At 36.9% G+C, this 18,668-nt stretch overlaps 3 protein-coding genes across 3 annotated transcripts; 2 read left to right on the top strand and 1 right to left on the bottom strand. All coding sequences in view use genetic code 11, as the record gives it.

The window, feature by feature from the left end:
- Window positions 1-48: 48 nt before the first annotated feature.
- On the top strand, window positions 49-3,406 carry EGR_02288 (hypothetical protein; the record flags this gene model as incomplete). Its single annotated transcript, XM_024491537.1, has 5 exons — window positions 49-85; window positions 1,105-1,202; window positions 2,084-2,273; window positions 3,001-3,052; window positions 3,271-3,406. The coding sequence occupies 5 exons, from the start codon at window positions 49-51 to the stop codon at window positions 3,404-3,406; spliced, it is 513 nt and encodes a 170-aa protein (XP_024354043.1).
- Window positions 3,407-4,243: 837 nt separating this feature from the next.
- EGR_02289 (hypothetical protein) lies at window positions 4,244-5,537 on the bottom strand (the record flags this gene model as incomplete). The annotated part of the gene is made up of 3 exons (XM_024491538.1): window positions 4,244-4,333; window positions 4,828-4,979; window positions 5,312-5,537. 3 exons carry the CDS (start codon window positions 5,535-5,537, stop codon window positions 4,244-4,246), a joined length of 468 nt encoding a protein of 155 aa, XP_024354044.1.
- A 7,305-nt stretch (window positions 5,538-12,842) lies between these two features.
- EGR_02290 (dro/myosuppressin receptor) lies at window positions 12,843-18,039 on the top strand (the record flags this gene model as incomplete). The annotated part of the gene is made up of 2 exons (XM_024491539.1): window positions 12,843-13,784; window positions 17,839-18,039. The coding sequence occupies 2 exons, from the start codon at window positions 12,843-12,845 to the stop codon at window positions 18,037-18,039; spliced, it is 1,143 nt and encodes a 380-aa protein (XP_024354045.1).
- Window positions 18,040-18,668: the final 629 nt, after the last annotated feature.

Genomic DNA, 18,668 nt, shown 5'->3' on the forward strand with positions numbered 1-18,668 from the left:
GTTTTTAATACCCTGCGTCTCTGGAGCACCAATATGTGCCTCAGCGGCATGCGGTATTTTATCTTTAGAGCAATCAAAAACGAAGGTAGGAAGAACAGTTCGAGTAGATTATTTTAAATGCAAATGCTGCCAAGACTAGTCAGCATTCCTTTCAAGCGGATAAATTTGAACATGGAAACTGAGAGCTTTAAACTTTTTGATACTTGACTCTTTATAACATCAGCTAGAATTTTAAATAGTGCTGTAGTAGAATTGGCAAGGAGATAAGTGTTTAAACTAAAGGGTGAGAAAGTGATTGAGAACAAACCAAGACTAGTTTTTGGTCGGGTTTATGAACCCACTTGATGCCGAACTTTTGGTAGCCTCGTAAATATATCTTAAAAGCTTGTCACTACAAATTACGAAGGTCTTTATAAAGGTGAGAAGAGATAGGGTGGACATTTGGTTGATTGAAATAAAGTGGTAGTAAAGGGAAGTGGCGTTTAGGTCGATAGGTCACTTCCTTCCGGTCAAGTCCCGCATTTTTGTACTACTAGAGAGCGTCTAGTTAACCCCAGCAAACAACGTTGGCAACTTAAGTAAAGTTGTGGGTGTCATTTTTGCGTTAACAAATGATGCTCCTCCTAGGTAAAGTACATTGGCAGTAGAAGGAAACGTGTATCATGCATCAATTTTTATTGTTTGAACACCTGTAGATGTTTATTCACTCATTAATCGGACACGCATGAATAAAAATGACCTTTATACAATAGCGATTGAGTTTTAAATAAAATCAACGAAAGGAAACGTGGCTAGGGGAAAAACAACGTTAACATTTCGTTACAAGTGGATTAACCACTATTACAGGTTAGCAAAGATTTGAGCTTAAAATGCTGAACATACGCATGCCGGTTCGGATGCTTTCACATGGTGATAAGGCAAAGGCATTGCATTGCAGTTATTCAACAGTAGTATGCATTTATCCATAACTATATTAAAATTCGAAAAGGTCAAAATCACCAGAGGTGACTCTGAAGGGAATCGTCTCCAACATCGATGGTAGAGCCGCGCACTTTGCAATCACGCTAGGGCGGATTGAAAACTCAACAAAATTTGAAAATAAAGGTATTTTTTTCCTAGCTTCTGAACAAATGAGACGCACGGAAATCCCAATGCACTCGAAAATGAGGTCAAATAATTTTAATATTGCCACTAAAATTCAAGTGTATAGTGAGATTTAATTATTCTTAGAATACTTGCAGCGCAATCGCTCCTAATTTATTCTATCAAAATCATTTAGAATTTTATTTCTTCTTTAATCATCAAAGCCCATTAAAACAGCGGTAAACACCTGCGAAGTTAACATTTTACTAGTTTAAGGAAACTTTTGCTCTGTGCCCTTCCAAAACTCAATACCACCTCATGCATTTCCGTAGGGTTTTGCGTGGGACCTTGACCATATTTATACTGATATAAGCTGTTCTAATCCCACTGCATTCTCGTTTTCATAAGATATTTTATCGGTGCAGCACTTATTAAGCATGCTATTAAAAATGCTTTCAATGCATTAAATGCGTCCCCCAAATTTGACTGTGACAATGATCCAATTTCGTGCAGAAAAGGAAGAAACTTCAGGGAAGTTTAAACGGAGCAGATGGGATGATTCAAAAATTTTATAAGCCCTTTCCTTATGACGGGGAATTTAAGTGTGTATTGCTTTTGCACCTTTTTTATAATCTAGTTGGCAAATATATAATAGTGTGAGGTGATGAGATATTGCAAAATAGGGCAACGCGTTTCGAGTCAAATATTCATTCTTTTTTTTTCGAGTTTTTGGAAAAATTGTAATCACGGGCTACTGACAAAGCATTACAAGGAACTCGCTTCTCCCACTGGGTACCACTTTTTCTTGAATCACTTTCTCAGATGTGTAAGTAACTGGTAAGAAGCACAAGTAACATTTAAAGTACTAGTTAAGGTGAAGTGTCCTTTTTCCAACTCACAAGACTCAACAAAAGTGAATCATGTGACTAAATTTCATTGTAAACTTAGTAAACACGAAATGCGCCTACAAAATATTGCTGTATTCCATTGATACCTTTAGGTCTCAGGTAAAAAGATACTCCACTATGAGGAAATAGAAGAGATTAAGTCTAATAAAAAAATAGTATTGTTATTATTCAGTGGGACATTATGGGGTTTGCAATGGAACAACTTAATGGAAATTCATAGTCGTGATGCAATTTTATCAAAAAATGCTGTTGATATTCAAAATATTACCCCTTTGCCCGGGAGTAACATTATCGAAATAAGCCCTTAAACTCAACTTCGTTTAAAAATTAATACTCAAAGTTACATGTGCATTTACGGTCGCGCTGAGAAAGTGGGCGACGATGTTAGCTATCTATAACGTTTAAGATGCAGTGAATCTTGCTTCAGATTTTTTCAAATGAAGTAGAAACCCAACCATGAAACGAGGGAATTGACCTGATTTGGTAAAGTAAGAAGTAACTCGTCTGTTATACATTTTATTAACCAGCAGCGGGTATATGAATAATAAAACTAACTGTTTCCCCGCATGAAGTAAAGGCCTCAAATTGCCTTCTGATCAAAGAAAAATGAGGTTGGTGGAATTAGAATTCAACAGATATTCTTAGGCTGCATTGCTTTTGTGCATTCACACATCTGTTTATGTGGACACTTCCTTTTGGAATTATTCCTACGTGAATATTACCATCCTCCATCTCTGTCAACCCTTGCCTACTTTCTACGAAATCGAACACTTTTAGGTCTGTTAAAGATGTGTGCCAACTGCTGAAACAGATTATTTCCAATTTACTTTTAATCGTGATTTCTAATTACAATGAATAAATTCAAACCCTTCACGAGGCATGTTGCCCAATGATTTGCTTTTGCGACAAGTATTTGTGCTTAAGTGTGAATGATTGTGGACGATGGCAGAATTAAGATGTTAAATGTATTACACCCTAAGTAAGCATGCATGTGTTCTACATTGAACAGATTTAAGTAGCAGGATTAAGTTGAGGAAATTTCAGAAAACAAAAGATGCTTTGTAAAAACTGGGCACAAGGTAAATGAATACTAGCATTCCTTAAATTGGGTATAGTTCTGCTATAAATTGCCAAACAATTAGGGGTAAGTTAATGAGAGGATACTACATCTGTTAGCTCAATATAAGCCTAATAAATATGAACGACTATCTTTTGCATTCTTTAAGAATCTTCTGAAGAATTTAATATATGAGGTAACAATGTGAAATGCAATGTACAGTTTGCAATGCATACTAATTACGAGATTTACAACTAATCTGGTAGACAAAATTTATCACAGCAAAGAAAATCATCTAGTTATAGAGCATGAAGTAACTATGAAAGCTGATAATATAACCAACTCTGTTGTACAGTAGACAGAGTTGTCTCCGTGATGGAATAAGATGTTGCCCGTTCACCCGAGGTATCGCCAATTCAATGACCACAGCGCGGATAGTTGTCGTGCATTCTGCCCTCTGTACAATCCTGCAAAAGGGATTGCAGTGGCAACCGCCACTCCGCCACATCTGCTCTCTAAGTGTACGCACGCGTGTTGACAGTGGGGATAAGATCAACAGGACTCAGGGAATAGCCAACCGAATGCCAGTCCTCATACCTGTGCATAAGCCCTGCCTACCCCACATGAACGTAACACCTGCACATGAGTACGCCTTGACTAAATCACACCTTTACGGAGTAGCCCTTTATGAAGTTAAAATTGCCATCATGTCCGCCGCTACTGACCCCCAGCCATCACAGCGCGAAGGGAATTGTGGCATTTTTGAGACGACGAATTTTAATAATGTGTAACGGTACCACGCAGGTTCTCATGTCATTTAGAAGTGACAAAAAATAGGGGAAAAATAAGTCACTGCATTCACCTACTTTATTAGATACATGGCGGCTGACCCCCATAGTGTCCATAGCAAGTTTCTGCAGAACTCAACCTTTCTTAATTGCCTTCTCGAATTAAATTTTAGTGTTGTCAAGCGAACCGTGTTACGGTGAAAGGAGAATATGCGTTATTAGATTTAATTTCGTAAGCGAATGGTTTATGCAAATGACCTTGAAATGGTTTGTGGGGGTATTTGAAAGCTTGCTCTGCACTCATAATTAACGACAACTGATGCCGACTTTATTGCACTACCAATGTAAAAAATTTCGTTGTCGATTTCGGTTAGGAAAGAATCTTTGCCGGGTTACGGCGAATCCCATCAAACAAAAAAGGACATAGATAAAATCCGACTATTTATTTGCTTCGACACATCCACTGCAGTTGAGGTATTGTAGGTAGCTGTAATATTCTAAAAAGAAGAGAGAATAAACAACTTCTCCTAAATTAGGATGATGACAAAGGCAATAGTAGACCGCACATGGTCTATAAGTTGGGCAAATAAATATGCAATATGTAAATCTCTACCTAAGTTACGGTTTTAAAAATTACTTTCCTTATTCTTCAGCCTCAAAATGGGTGAGCTGCGTGTTTTAAGGCTTGATCGTGTTTGATCTTAGGCATTAAAGTTAGGGCAAAGTGTTTATTCCAATTATGATCGAAAACCTCAGCAATTTACAACTTGATGGGATTTCAAAGGGGTATTAAACCACCAATATGGTATCTTCGTTTCTTAATGAAACCCTTCAAAATGTGTTAACATAAACAGTTAAATATTCCCCCTCTTGCATGTGCTACATTTTGAATTTACACTCTTTTCCTTGATTAAATTCTTTAGTCTGGATGGCACTATAAACAGAAGAATCAAGCTATTGTGTTACTGCCTTATGGATAGACCGTGCCTACCATCATTTGCCAGCACCTAAAAGTTGCAGCCACAACAACTGGTTCGTCCGCAGTTGTAGAGACGAGGGCCGCATCCCACTTGGATGCCACAACCACATCCGCAGCTTGGACGACAACAGCAGCAAGATGCACAGCAGGGACTGCAAACACATCTAAAGGACACAATTTCACAGGGGTTATGCCAGAGGACTAAACCGACTCACTTTAATTCGTTCACTGAAAGTAAATGGAACTAATTAAGACAGAAATAGCAGAGTCAACTAGTCTTTGCGATAAGTGCATAAATGACATAGCCAAGTTTAAAATCACACTTTGGTGCTAATGCTCCAATTTGATTTTACTGATGGAGGCTATTACATTTATTAATCATGCGTGACTATATATAATCCAAACTAATGAATGTTAGGGAGGAGTATGGGTCAAAACCGGGACATTAACTTCAAATCCAAATAATCATTGTGAATGAATTTAAAAATTTACTCACCCTCCTCCATGGGAACCACATCCGCAACTACCGCAATGGTCATAACCGCAGCCACACCCCCCCATACCATAGCCACTGCCGCAACAGCCATTAGGGCCGCAATAACCTGAGGGACTGCAACAACACCCAGGACTAAAAAATAAGCGGCGATTATATTAAAAATGAGTTCCTGATCCCGGGCCATGGGATCAGCAGCACCCGATTCATCACGTTGTGCCAAAATCATAAAATCAGAGGAGGAGTCGTGCTGTGTTTACAATAATACTAGAGAACAAGCACTATGTTAAGACACTAGATTTAATTAATATGGAATAACAACCTGTTTCTTTTACTGCCCTACTAGTAAAACGTAGGTGGATTAAAGGGTATGCTTTAAAGAGGATGAAATCACTAAATTGGTGGAAATTCCAAAAAAACACTACAATTTAAGGGCTTTTCATTGTCACTGGTTGGAAGAAATTTTTGTCGTATCTGTTGACAATTTAAACATGCTTTGCGGTTAAAATTGTACCGAATAAAGACTTTCGTTAATGCTGCATTTTGCGAATCAACAATTTAAAAAATCCGAACTCTCGGGGTGCGTGTTTGTCCCAAAATACGGCGTGTAAGCAATTGGGTAAAATTAATAGCAGAAGTTGAGGATTGCAAGACCAATCGTGGAGAACATGAGCACAGGCAGGTCAAAAACAAGTGGAGAGGATTGATTGTACTCACCACATTATGGAGGTACTTGAAGCGGATTTGTGACGGAGGCCTGAAAAGCTCAGCTTTAAATACCCTATGAACGTCGCAATTCGAGTCTACCTTGAGGTCAGTAAGGTGATGACGATGTTACCGCCGCATTAGATTGCATTCTAAAAGCCACGCAGTTAGAGTGAGCCGTTACTATCCTTAAATGCACTTTACACTTTCGTTACTGCTTCAAAAATGATTGTCAAAGAAGTGTGTTTATATTTGCAATAATTATGTTTGTGTCAGTCTTATTAAGGCATCATAAGTCGAAGGCAAATTTAGAATCGCCTGATAAATTAATCAAGTCTCCTTACCCAATAGATGGGTCATGTTTTTCCAGATACAATTTTATATAACCGTGATCTTCCCTGCCAAATTGGGTCAAAGTGATTAACAGTATGAATGAGTAAAGTTACAAGATCTTTCATTCTCCCACAAATTTTATTCGTCACATTTTATCATCTTTGAAACTTCACTTGCTTAAACCATTAATACATTTTACAATCACACCCTTTTATTTATGTGCTTCTTTAGACCAGAGACATGTGTTATTCGGGAAACCAATCTCTAGCGTGTAGTTTCAAGTCTTAAATGACATAACAGTCATGTGAAAAGCTGAAACTTAACTAGGGATAACATAGCATACAAAGAAAAACCTAAGCAATGGAAGATTTGCAGCACCTAAGATGTCATCTTCTACTATGTGATGGCTGTTTGGCCTTCGGAGCTTTTCATAAAGGTTTAGGCAATACTACAAGTTTGAGTTATGGTAAAAATCAAATTTACGTAAATCACTGCATTAAAAACATCAAAATAAGGAATGGTAGTTGGGGGGGTACCTTTGGGTTGGAGAAAAAAAATCGCAAAACACCACAACTTTCTTATATTGCTGTGAATGCTTATTTCGGGGCGTTCCAGCCTGTTAAGCACTCAGTAATCATATCGGACATAGTAATATTTTTCTACTTATAAGGATTTAGAAAAGCACGACACAAATTGTTGGTGTTTGAAGTGAACACCGAAATCCGGATGTCATAAGCAAAGTCCCATCTATGATGCAACAGATTCAAGCTCTCTTAAAAATTCTAATGCAGTACACCCAAAGATTGCCAGACAACATTAAGATTCCAGGTTTTCATCGTTCTTGAACTTGTCCCCTTTCAAGGCTAAGTATGGATGGTATCTTTAAAGACCCTACATGTTTTTCCATTACTTACCCTAATTTAGCTGGATCAAGTAATTTAAGAGTATTTTAACTGAAACAGACTTGCGAGGAATTCAAAATAGTGTAATATTTCTTAATTATATTGTAAAAATGGCCATAAAATCTCCATGACAAGCTGTATTAGTGACCAGAATTAACTTGAAACAAACTAGCTTTTAACTCAAATGGGACAAAGCCTCTATATTTATCATATCATTATTAGTCGTAAAAAGAAAATGGATGGTTAGATTAAAAGTAACTTGCTTTTTTATTTGGTGCTCAGTTTGGATAGCAGAAGGTTAGGCACAAGTAAAATTAGACCTTTTGAAATTTGTGGTTTGGATCACGAATGCATAACTACGCAAGATGATTTTCTACGCAAAAGAACCAGATTTCACCAGAATTTTATTTAATTACGGTTTCAAAATGGAGACACCAGAAATGCTGCATCGCATTTCTCAAATCTCCTCCATGTCTTGCAACGTCCTACTTCAAAATGTGCGCACATTATGTTCTACACCTTACAACTACACTCATATTTAAAAATGTCCTTCAAAGTTAGTTTTAATGATTTGGTGAGGATTGTTAAGATCACTGTTTAAGAGATTAACTTTGCATCTAATTTGGTTAACGTTTCCTGCTAAGGTTGCTGATATAGTTACGCATATTGCATGTAATTGCAATGAAGAGAATGATGAATATTATGATTAAAAGCAGATAGTCAAATAGAAAATTCCTCTAAAATAGCTGTGCAAACGTTAATAGTGTAGCTTTTGAGGTATTGTAAGAAGGTGAGGCTGGAAAGGGGAATACATTATTTAGGAATAAGTGCGATTTGTCTTCATTTTCATGCCTAAAAGTATTTCTGGGTGGAAAAAATGGCGTCTCAGTTATTACGATAGAAGTTACAAAACCAAAGTAAAATGTGGAAATTGCATGTTATTTCTTGTTTCAGAATTCCTCTTGGCAGGTATTTATCACGCATTTGCTTGACTAAATCTCTTGGATGCCAAGCGGCCATGTTAAATCAACTTCCTTACCGAGAATGCGTCATCGATCCCTAAGACGCAACATATTCTTATCCCACCATAGAAATTTAAATGGTTGTGAAATTTAACATCGCTACAATAAGTGATGTCTTTCTCCAACCAATCTCCTCAATCCAGGAGTCTGAAACAGCGAAAATATGACAGGTGCATTTGTCGCATTTACTGAATCAAACTTGGGCTGAATATTATTTTACGATTAAAAAACTTGTGCTTGCTTATGGGCCTTTAAACAATGTGGAGCGGCATTTGCTTTTTTAGCCAACTATGCTTCCATAGTCGTGGTCGGCAAAATTATGTTTACTTATCGGATTAAGCAACTCCTACGCATTCCCTGCGCCTTTTCAATTAACAACAGTATTTGCCAAATAATGGCTTCTGTAATTATCTTTAGATCTCTCCAAGCTCTAAACCGCTTAATCAGGCTTTCGTTTTTGAGGCCTAGAATAGCTAGCCGCATTGCTTATGACAAATCATGCATCAAGATTGATTACAGTGCATAATTTTCAAATAAATGCCGAAATTAGCTATGCTTCACTATCTTGTTGGATTAAGGGTATCAATGTCACTCATTCATATCTTGTCCCATCTCGGCGGAGTGAGTATCAAGAGGAAAGGATGTCTTAAGGTCTGCTTATTTGCAAACTCATGTCCAAACGGTGTGGAAATCAAGTTAAAATATTACTAACAACTAGCTTAAATAGCACATTTATCCTGAAGTTTTCTGCGATTTCAACCACATACGTAGCAGGCTTTCTTTACGTACTTCTTAATTGCTGGATTTTGAGCAAAGGTGAGGGGTTATTATCATACAATGTCTCATCCCTTAGGAATGGCTGATTTAGGAGTCTTATTGTATGATAAACTCTTAATAAACACTTTTTTGTGAGGCCTAAAATAAGTCAGCATCTTTATTACGCATGTTTCCCACAATTCTACAAGAAAAATGGGAGGCGAGAAGAGTTTATTTTTAACATGTCGGGAATGTGAAAGCAAACATAAAGCTCTTAAGGCAAAAGTTCATCGTATGACGAAAGAAAATAACACTGACTTGATGTCTACTTTGTGTAGGAAAACAATCCAAGGTAATAGGTAAAACACCTTCTAATGTAATACCAAAATAAATATATGCTTCTAGAAATCGTCGACAAAGTGTAGTTTGTGGAAGAGCAAATGACACAAATTCTTGTTTGTGATTTAACAAGAAAATGTATGCCTGCAATAGGCAAGGTGCATTTGAAACACTTTGAAAGATATCACTACCACTGAAGAAAAAGACCTCAGAAAGTCGAAAAAATTTGTTTCGGATTATTATACTATATTTCATCGGTTATCAAACACGAGTTTTGCGTAAAATGAGGCAATCATTGTTTCGTTAGTATTTATTTACGGTGAGAAGATATTGCAATATGGAATAAAATTTATGCCATAAAATAGAACGCAAATGAAGGCTTAATAAAACGAAAGGTGTAAGTATATGTAAGCATATATGTTACAAATATTTATTTTAGTGAGTTCTCTTCTCGCACAAATTCTTTTACCAATCGGATGCACTTCGTCAGCGTCCGCCCCACAGCGCCAACGAAACATCACTAGAGAAAATTTAGCCATAGAAGCTCCAACACGAGTGGCACGAGCTAGGTTTATGCTCGGCTACTAGTCAGCCCTCAATTAGCTTGTCTAAAGCACTTCAAAATGCTTCCATAAGTCACGCAATTTTATTTAACACTTTAGTGAGTTCTTTTGTTGGCATTCTCGTAGTCCCTTCTTTGAATATTTGATTTTCCATTATTAATCAGGCTAACTACTAGAGTTCTGGTAAGTTGGATTAAAGTCGTGAGGAATTAACTAAGACCTTATTTCCAAAACACATCTATCACATTTTTTAAAGATGTATCTATCAGTAATGCTAGAAATACAAGGAAACATCTATCAAAATCATTAGCATGTGCGTTTTGGAAACTCTTGGTTTTTTACTTTCCAAACTTCCGCAAATTCGCAGAAATCGAGGTGCATCTTTAGATAATCGCGGGTGTAACCTTCAAATAAAATCAGGGATTTCATGCATAATATGTCAGAGAGAATAGTTGTAGGATAGTTACCAAACAACTAACACAAAGCAGTGCAGTGGTCGATTGAGAGTTGCACTTGAGGAACTTATGTAGTGGTTACTGGAAAGAGTTTATTGCGCAGGGTTCTGACTAGCCTGATGACTGACTTCTTTGACATCTGGGAAAATTTCAAGACTTGCAAAACGATCAGAGACCGTTTGGTAGGCATACAATCCCCTTAGATACCAATGCTTACAAAATCTGTGCTTTATGGAAAATAGTGAACTACACAATGCCATCAAAGGAGTGGTATGCTAGTGGTACCGGTAAGTGCAAGTGAATTCGTAGTCTCCTAACTTATTACAAAGCATTAATCCGACCTCCAACTGATTTTCCATCAAGAGATTTAAACGGCATCCATAAAGTCTTTAAAATACCTATTCTATTTTTAACAGTGAAAGCATTATACTTGTTCGCAAAAAGCGGTCCTGCAACATGAGAAAAGTTGGCGTGGAGTTTATAAACGAACAATTAATTGGGATACCTAAAGTAGACATTTATTTAATGTAAATTTAGGACCAATACAAGCCACATACTTGTGCTGCAATGGATTGCTTTTAAAGGATTTTTCCATTTTTTTTAAATTGTAATAAAGAATTCGCTGCAAAAACATTGAAGGAAGAACTTCCAAATACAAAGGTATCCATATTCTACGGTGCTACTTTCTGGGGTGATATTAGACCGCTACTCCGTTTTGCATGCATTGCCTTCTTGAGGATGCCGAATGTTCTACTTAATAGCAACACGCGTAAGTCTCAAATAACTAAAAATCTAATGCAAAATAGATTCCTTAATACGGATATTTCATACAAAATGAAGTGATACATCCTATCCCATGGTTTAAAACTGCAGTGTAAATGATCTAACTTGGCCAAGAATAGGACCAACGATACCCACAAAATCAATGAGCTGTTGTACGCAGAAAATGAGAGCAATGCTTTTAAAAGTAGAGAAAAGCGCATTTCCTTGTCAAAAAGAGCTGACTTTGGAATATTACCATACAATCAATTAAAGTAACTAACTTCATTTTCACGTTAAATAATAGTTTGGGACTGCCAGGTAATTTATATAAACTTTGAATTAGGTGCTTTGAATATGTATTTGAGATTTTCGGTGATGACTACTTCCTCCATGACATATTTTTGGAAGTTTTTATTCAATATCTACCTGGACCAAGCTCGCTTTGTGAAGAACAGTCACCATCTAGCTTGCAGATGAGACTGAACGAGATTTGCAGTTTTTTATCTCATAAAGTGGTGCACTTACTTTATTGCCACAAAACATTAGCTTATAAGTGCCGATCACGTGTACTTTAGTCTTCTAAATGCATAACCATGTTATTTGTTCACAAGATTTCCCATACTAAAGGGGATGGGGACTGAGCATTAGCATACTAGCCGTATTTTGGCACTCTTCATCAGGATATCAGGCGCTTGGCTGAACTCCGTTTGAACAACAATGAATTCCGCGAAATTATCCCTAATCATGTGCCACTCTGGATTATTTACTCAATTCCGGTTTTTATACGGATCATAATTAGAGATTAGGAGAATTTTTGTGTAGTTTTAAAGTGAAGTAATCATACTGAACTCATAACGGAAGTACACTACTAGGAACAAACATGTGAGGAACACAGACGTCAGATATAACCACTAAAAATTAGTACTTTTCAGCGTTTTCTGTAAAGGGGAATTTGTTGAGCTTATTGGTGTCATCAGGACACGCACTGCAGTTATTCACTTGAAATCTCTTTGGAAAGCATTAAACTCTTTTGCGAAACCACTATACTTGAAAATGTACTTATATGCATAAAAAGAATTAAATTGCCATACGTTACCGTACGGAATGGGTTTGCAAAAACATGTGTCCAAAATATACGCGGCTAACGAACAAAGTGCTACGACCAAACAATGGCATAAAGGATTTTATTTCGACTACAGAGAGGCTTGGTGATGACTACTTTAGATAAGTTACAACAAAATGTAGACGGTGAAAACCTAATAATAAGGGGAATAATAGTAACACAGCATAAAATTCTTTATTAGCAAATGAGATATGGAATGTAGGTAGCCTAGCGACGTGGATGAAAGGCTAACTTGGCAAAACAGGAACCACATCATATAAAATATTTTAATTATTTTCTGAGGAGGAAATGTGGGAGTAAAACAAAAATTACTAGAATTACGGATTGATCTTTACTTCGTCAGACTACGACCTAAAACTGAAAATATTGACTTTTATTTGTACATTCAGCCAGTGGTTCAACAAAGTCCAGATATCCCTCCAATTACCAACCGGTCAAGAGCCAGCCAATCAGAAAGTCAGATGTTGGAGTACCTAAGCAGGCCACCAAAAATCCCTTATTTACTCATTAAGTAATGTGTCTTTCAGGTAGTTTATGCTGGCTACCTTTCTCCTGCTGGTATAGTCCCTAAATAATGCAGAATGAATATCCGTCAACCACTCGATCACCGATAAATTTTAGTACGTACGAGGTCTGTTCCGACGATTTGTATCCCACTTTAGCTGCTTTCAGTTCTGCATATCACCAGATTCATGTCTTCTTGTCCTTGATTCTATGCATTTGCGGAATCTGCCTCAACGCCTTAAATGTGGTTGTGCTATGTCAGAAGCACATGCGCAGCTCGAACAGCTTGCTTCTTTCGAGCCTGGCTATATCTGACGGCATGGTGATGGTTATTTACATAATCTACGATCTAGGATTTCGACTGGTGGCTCGATTGGAGAATGGCATGACTAAGGAATATGCTCACCTTCTACTGGTATGCATCGTAGGACAAAACTTGTTTCACACATTTTCTACATGGATAATCGTCGTACTTGCCGCATATCGCCTTCTCTACATACACGCAGGGCCTCAGGCAAGAGTTGTGTGCGCTCCTCTGCGTGTTTGGCTCGCCATCGCCATGGTCGCATTCATATCCATGGTTCTTGCTATTCCTCTTGTCTTTGCTCATGAGGTGACTCATTACCGAAAGCCAAACTGTGAAGATTTAAAGCTATACGAAGTGGATTATGTGGATAACACTGTCCTTCAGACAATTCTCTTTTACAATTCTGCTCTCCTGGTTAAAGCTATTCCAATTCTCCTTATGTGGATTTTGAGCATCATACTGATAAAGAAGATCCGTAAAACCCAAACGGTCCGACGGAGACTTTTGCCACTAGAAACTTTGCGATCGTCAACCACGCTGTCTGAACCCACTACAGGCTGTACTGTCGAGGATCATAAAATTCAGAAGCTTCGGTGGTTCTTCTTTAAGTCCTGTGGTCGTTTTGATAGCTATCGACAATCTACTCAGCCTACGAAAATGCTTCTAGCAGTAGCGCTAATGTATATACTTACCTATCTACCCCAGGTACGACAAAACTCCATAAGTTTCAAACCTCTTAAAGCATGTTTTATTACTAAATTCTTTTCAGGAATGCGTAAAATGACGTACTTTGATTGAGGTTCAAATTGATAAAAAAGACTCCGTCTAAAGCGCTGTTAATCATTCAAATTCTCAAGCACTTTGCCACAATTTCTTAAATGGCCAAGTTTTATAGATGATCAAATTACATTTTTTATCTGATTCTTAAGTGATGAAATATGGTTTCCTAGATTGTTGATTTATGATCAGATGTTTAGAAAAATCGTCATTCAAATACAAAGCCTGATTCAAGTTTATGGCAATTGGTCTGGATTTTTGAACACTAATAAGCATAAATAAATATTTACCTATACATTTCTACCGTACAGTTTGTGTGAGTATTAAAAAATCCTCATTATCTACAGAAATTAATGATATAATCAAAACTTTTCATTTATGTAGTGTTATTGCTATTTTACGACCCAACGCTTCAAACTTTGCTCCCAAATCGGTAAAGCCATCTTTAATTTTCGTTATAACGGGGTTTAGATATATTTCTAGTGGTAATCTAATTCGCTTTTTATTTTAAAGCACTCAGACAAAGGAAAGCTTTTCCGGGTCTGTGCTTTTTGCTTTTCGTCTCTAAAGTGTATTCTTCACCACTCTGCAATATTTAGTTGACTAGAGAACAGACATTGACAATAAAAGACTGGCATCACAACTAAAATCCCATATTCTAATTAAGAGTATCAGCACTTCTAGCATTAAATCGGCAAATATTTTAGGCCCTTAGTGCTAGTTATGACTACATGCATTACTGAGTTATGCTTTTGCGTTTGAGCATCAAAGTAAAGCGACAGCTCTTTTGTAAGCTCCTCGGTCATAACATGCGCCTGCTATTCAATAACGGATCCAAGTCACCACGAGGCGCGTGTGCATTTTCTCTAACAACGGACTGTACAAACCAGCGGAAAGATATTTTTCACCTGACCATCGTACAATCCTTAACCAATAATGAAAAATCAAAAGGATCTTAAAATTTGCTTAATTAAATGCCATTCCAGTCACAAATTATAAGGCGAATTGGAAGTAAAAATTAGCTGAATCCAACTGAGCAAAGTCAATGACTAGCTATTCAGCAGGGAACAAAGTATAATCCCAATGCTACGATAATATTTTATTTATAGAAGTGCTCCAACTAGTTCAGTTGAAACGATGGGGGCAGATGTTTTAGTGCCTCATAAATTATTAAAATCCATTCCAGTTTAAGTGCACCGACTGAACCTCTGAAGAGGGTTTCTGTTAATGGTTTGCTTCCCCCAGAAGTAAAAACGTGTAAGCATGATATCGATGGTCTCATCTTATTCTAAATCTTATTATAATAAGTACGTTACTGCTGTGTTGAGGAATAAATTTAAGAAGCGTGAAATATCTAAGAAAATATGAATGCAGCAGAGTGTGGTCAAAAGCTTTATGCATTACTATAGCAAGCAGAATTTGCCTTTATACGAAACGTGAATTTCCCTCTGATGTACCTTAAAAATGATTAATATCTAGCCCAAACTTTGAATGATTCTCGAAATTCATTTCAGCAGGGTGAAGCCTTATTGACAAGTCACCGCAAATCAACGTCCACACTTTGGTGAGGAAAGCTTATGTATGGACTAAATAATAACAGTTGTATGGATTTGATTAACGGCTCTGATCGCAACATTGAACCAGATTTGTACATTCAAACCTTATTTTTATTCTAACATATACATCACTTCGGTCTAGCAATTATACAGCTAAAGTTTTGTAGGAAGTGCTTTAATTTAAACAGCACCTCTAAATATTAAAGTCAATGCTATTCGGGTGCTTGAGAGTTTTTCCACGTGTGTATCAATTCCGCAAAACCCGTATTTCTACAGCTTGTTTTGGGAATTATACTTTATTAGAAATGAGTAAATAGTGCAGGAACTCTGGATGTATACCACCATCAGACTCCACTTATGCATTAATGTGAAGCCAAAGAGCGAGCGTGGATTGATAAAATAATGAGGTAATTTTCTCTGCTTCTGCAGGGACTTATATTCCAATGCCACGCAATGATTTAGGCATGTAAATCATGATGACTGTTTGTAGAATTTTTTAAGTTTGCATCATAATTGCTAATTACTAAGCTTTAATTGGTTTTAGTTGATTTTGATGCGAAAAGGTAGGATTTGAAAGGGAAATATGGGTCGTAAGTGGAATGTAAAGGGTAGTATTGCTTTCCCCACGAATTCTCACTACGATCGGGCATGCGTCGAAACTCTACTTTACGTGATTGCTTTTCCACTCTAAATAATGTATTTCCTTTGAACTGAATAGCCAACTATTAGAATAGCAAATTTAATCCCATTTTCTAGTATTGACTGCCAAAATAAATGGTGCAATTATAGGATTTCAAGCAGAGACTAGTGCCTAAATGAAAACAACATCTCTTTGAAGTCGAAAGCGGAAAACAAAAAAAAGCCACTTCGGTTTAGCGTCCTTCAAGGATTTTTCCTCATTAAACCGGAAATTCCTGCTAATTTTGAGCAATAGTCTGCTCAGTTATTTAATTTTAAAGCATATTTAAATGCACTTTAATTACATTGAAACTAAGCCTTTGAGTTACTAGTGGTAAAGCATTTACAATCTGCCCGATTAAATTTCACCAGTCCATCGGTCATTGATGTCGTCAACTTCTTACTATACGATATTAAATATACAAAATCTTGCCTGGTTTTTCAGGTATTTTATATTTCTTACTAAGAGCCTTAATTTAACAAAATTTTTTTCTTTCAAAAAAGTAATTTTGATTTTACATTGTCACGGTTTTTTTATGTGGCTAAAATCACTCCTCTGACCATTCTATCAGAAACATGTGCTGTAGAAATGCAAACCGAGGAGAGCCACATTCATATACACTGTGAAAAATAGAAAAACATGACAGTAGAGACCTTGATATCAGGGATTTAATTCATAGTGTTTGCTGTTCAACACTTGAAAGATATTTATCTGTATTATGCAATAAGGAACTACAACGAAAGTTCTTGGTGCTGCTTATTTAAAACGCGAAATATAAATGAACAAAGTAGTATTGTAAATAATCCCAGTTTTTTTGTCAACATAAAGCTTTGAACAAAAACAATTGGTTTCTTAACAAAAAAGTTCAAAATGTGCAAATGCTTGTGAAAAGCGTTATAGCGAAATTGTGTTAAAGAATCATTAATTACATTGCAGCTCTCACCACGAATATGATAAGTGCTATTTTCGGATATTCTTGTTCAAGTATAAGGCAATGTAACACTCGCGTGATCTCGCCCATGTAGCATGAATTTAAAGCCTTGAAGGTAACCGGAAATTTCTAATGTTTCGGCTAGAATAAAACTCCCTGAATCATCTTTTGTTTAGTAGTCAAACTTTGTGGCTGTAGCTTTCAACCATTCATTTTACTTTTTGAATCGGGTGTAACTTTCTTATACCCACAGCACAGTTTTACACGCATATATTAATCACTACTGACTTTATGGAAGACAATTATTGGCACACCGAACTAGTCGCCTCCTTAACATACTGAAGCAGGGTCCGATTAAGGTGCCAGTTTTTAATGGAACATAAACCATGGTATTGGCAGTAAAACAGTAACATCATATTTTTTAGTGTGCATCGCTATCGCTGGGGTGTCCTTATTGTAAGAGGGACCAGTGTTTTGGCAAAAACCAAACACGCCTCACGGTAGACTACAAACAACAATGAGCGAGTATAAAATCTACCCATTAGTTTTCCCCAATTTTTAGCATTGATACATAGACCAAAATCTAGTCCTTATAATTTTGAAATATTACAAAATGGAAGCGGCTTTCTAAGTAATCATTGAAGAAATATGTTATAATCACCTCATTAAAATGGGAAGAATTCGTACCCCGAGAGCTATTAATAGTGGCTAAAGATCTTAGTTCGATGACATCAATGAAGAATCTTTTACGCAAATAACGAAGATTTGGTAATTGGAGAGAATATAGAAGTTGCAGGTCTCCCTTGTACTTTTCAGTCTGTAATGCTGATCCTCAACCGCTACATGGGCCGGTGCTTTCAAGTGCAGGTATACGAGCGACTGGGTGATATGATGGACCTTATGACCCTGAGCAACAACGGCATAACTTTTGTCATCTATTGCGCCATGTCCACGCAATTTCGACACACATTCATGACTCTCCTCGCCTCTGGCAGAAGAATGCTGAGCCATGTCTAATCGTCCTCTCCCCACAACCTGTTCCGACATTCCTCCTCATGTTAAGTCCTTCGCTTTCGAGAAATATATATTTACAGTATTTTGCTACAAATACGTGTGTTTTGAAATCATTGACACTTCAGTGGTTCCTGCCTTCAGTTGTTTTGATTAGTAAGAAGAAAATGTTGCACATCTTCAAAATCAGGTAAGTAATTACGGAAAAATGAGCTACCGCAGAAAAACTGTTGGTCGAGTAGCATTTTTTTCACATGAAACTCCCCTTAAAAAGGATGGCATGTCTTGAATTAGGGCCGGTTCCACATATTTATCAGATCACCATCACGCGACGGCTGATGCAAATAAAAGTCGTGCTAAGGTCTTTTCCCCATAAACGCTTACACAGTCCATTGCGAAAAATTCCCATTTTGCTTAACAAATTGAATAAATGACGAATTAATATGTGTAATAAAGTAATTTAACACTATTCTTTCAATTTCTGACAAAATTGTATTCGTCAAACAGAAGTAGGAGCTATCTTTTGACCCTTTAACGGTAATTTTATAAATGACCCTGCTCAAAGGCAATGATAAGATAGGATAGAATTTTGTTAAGTGGACCTTTACCTCAAAAGTTTACAGAGCGGCTAAAAC

This window comes from Echinococcus granulosus, assembly GCF_000524195.1.
Source record: "Echinococcus granulosus chromosome Unknown EG_S00010, whole genome shotgun sequence".
Taxonomy (NCBI): domain Eukaryota; kingdom Metazoa; phylum Platyhelminthes; class Cestoda; order Cyclophyllidea; family Taeniidae; genus Echinococcus; species Echinococcus granulosus.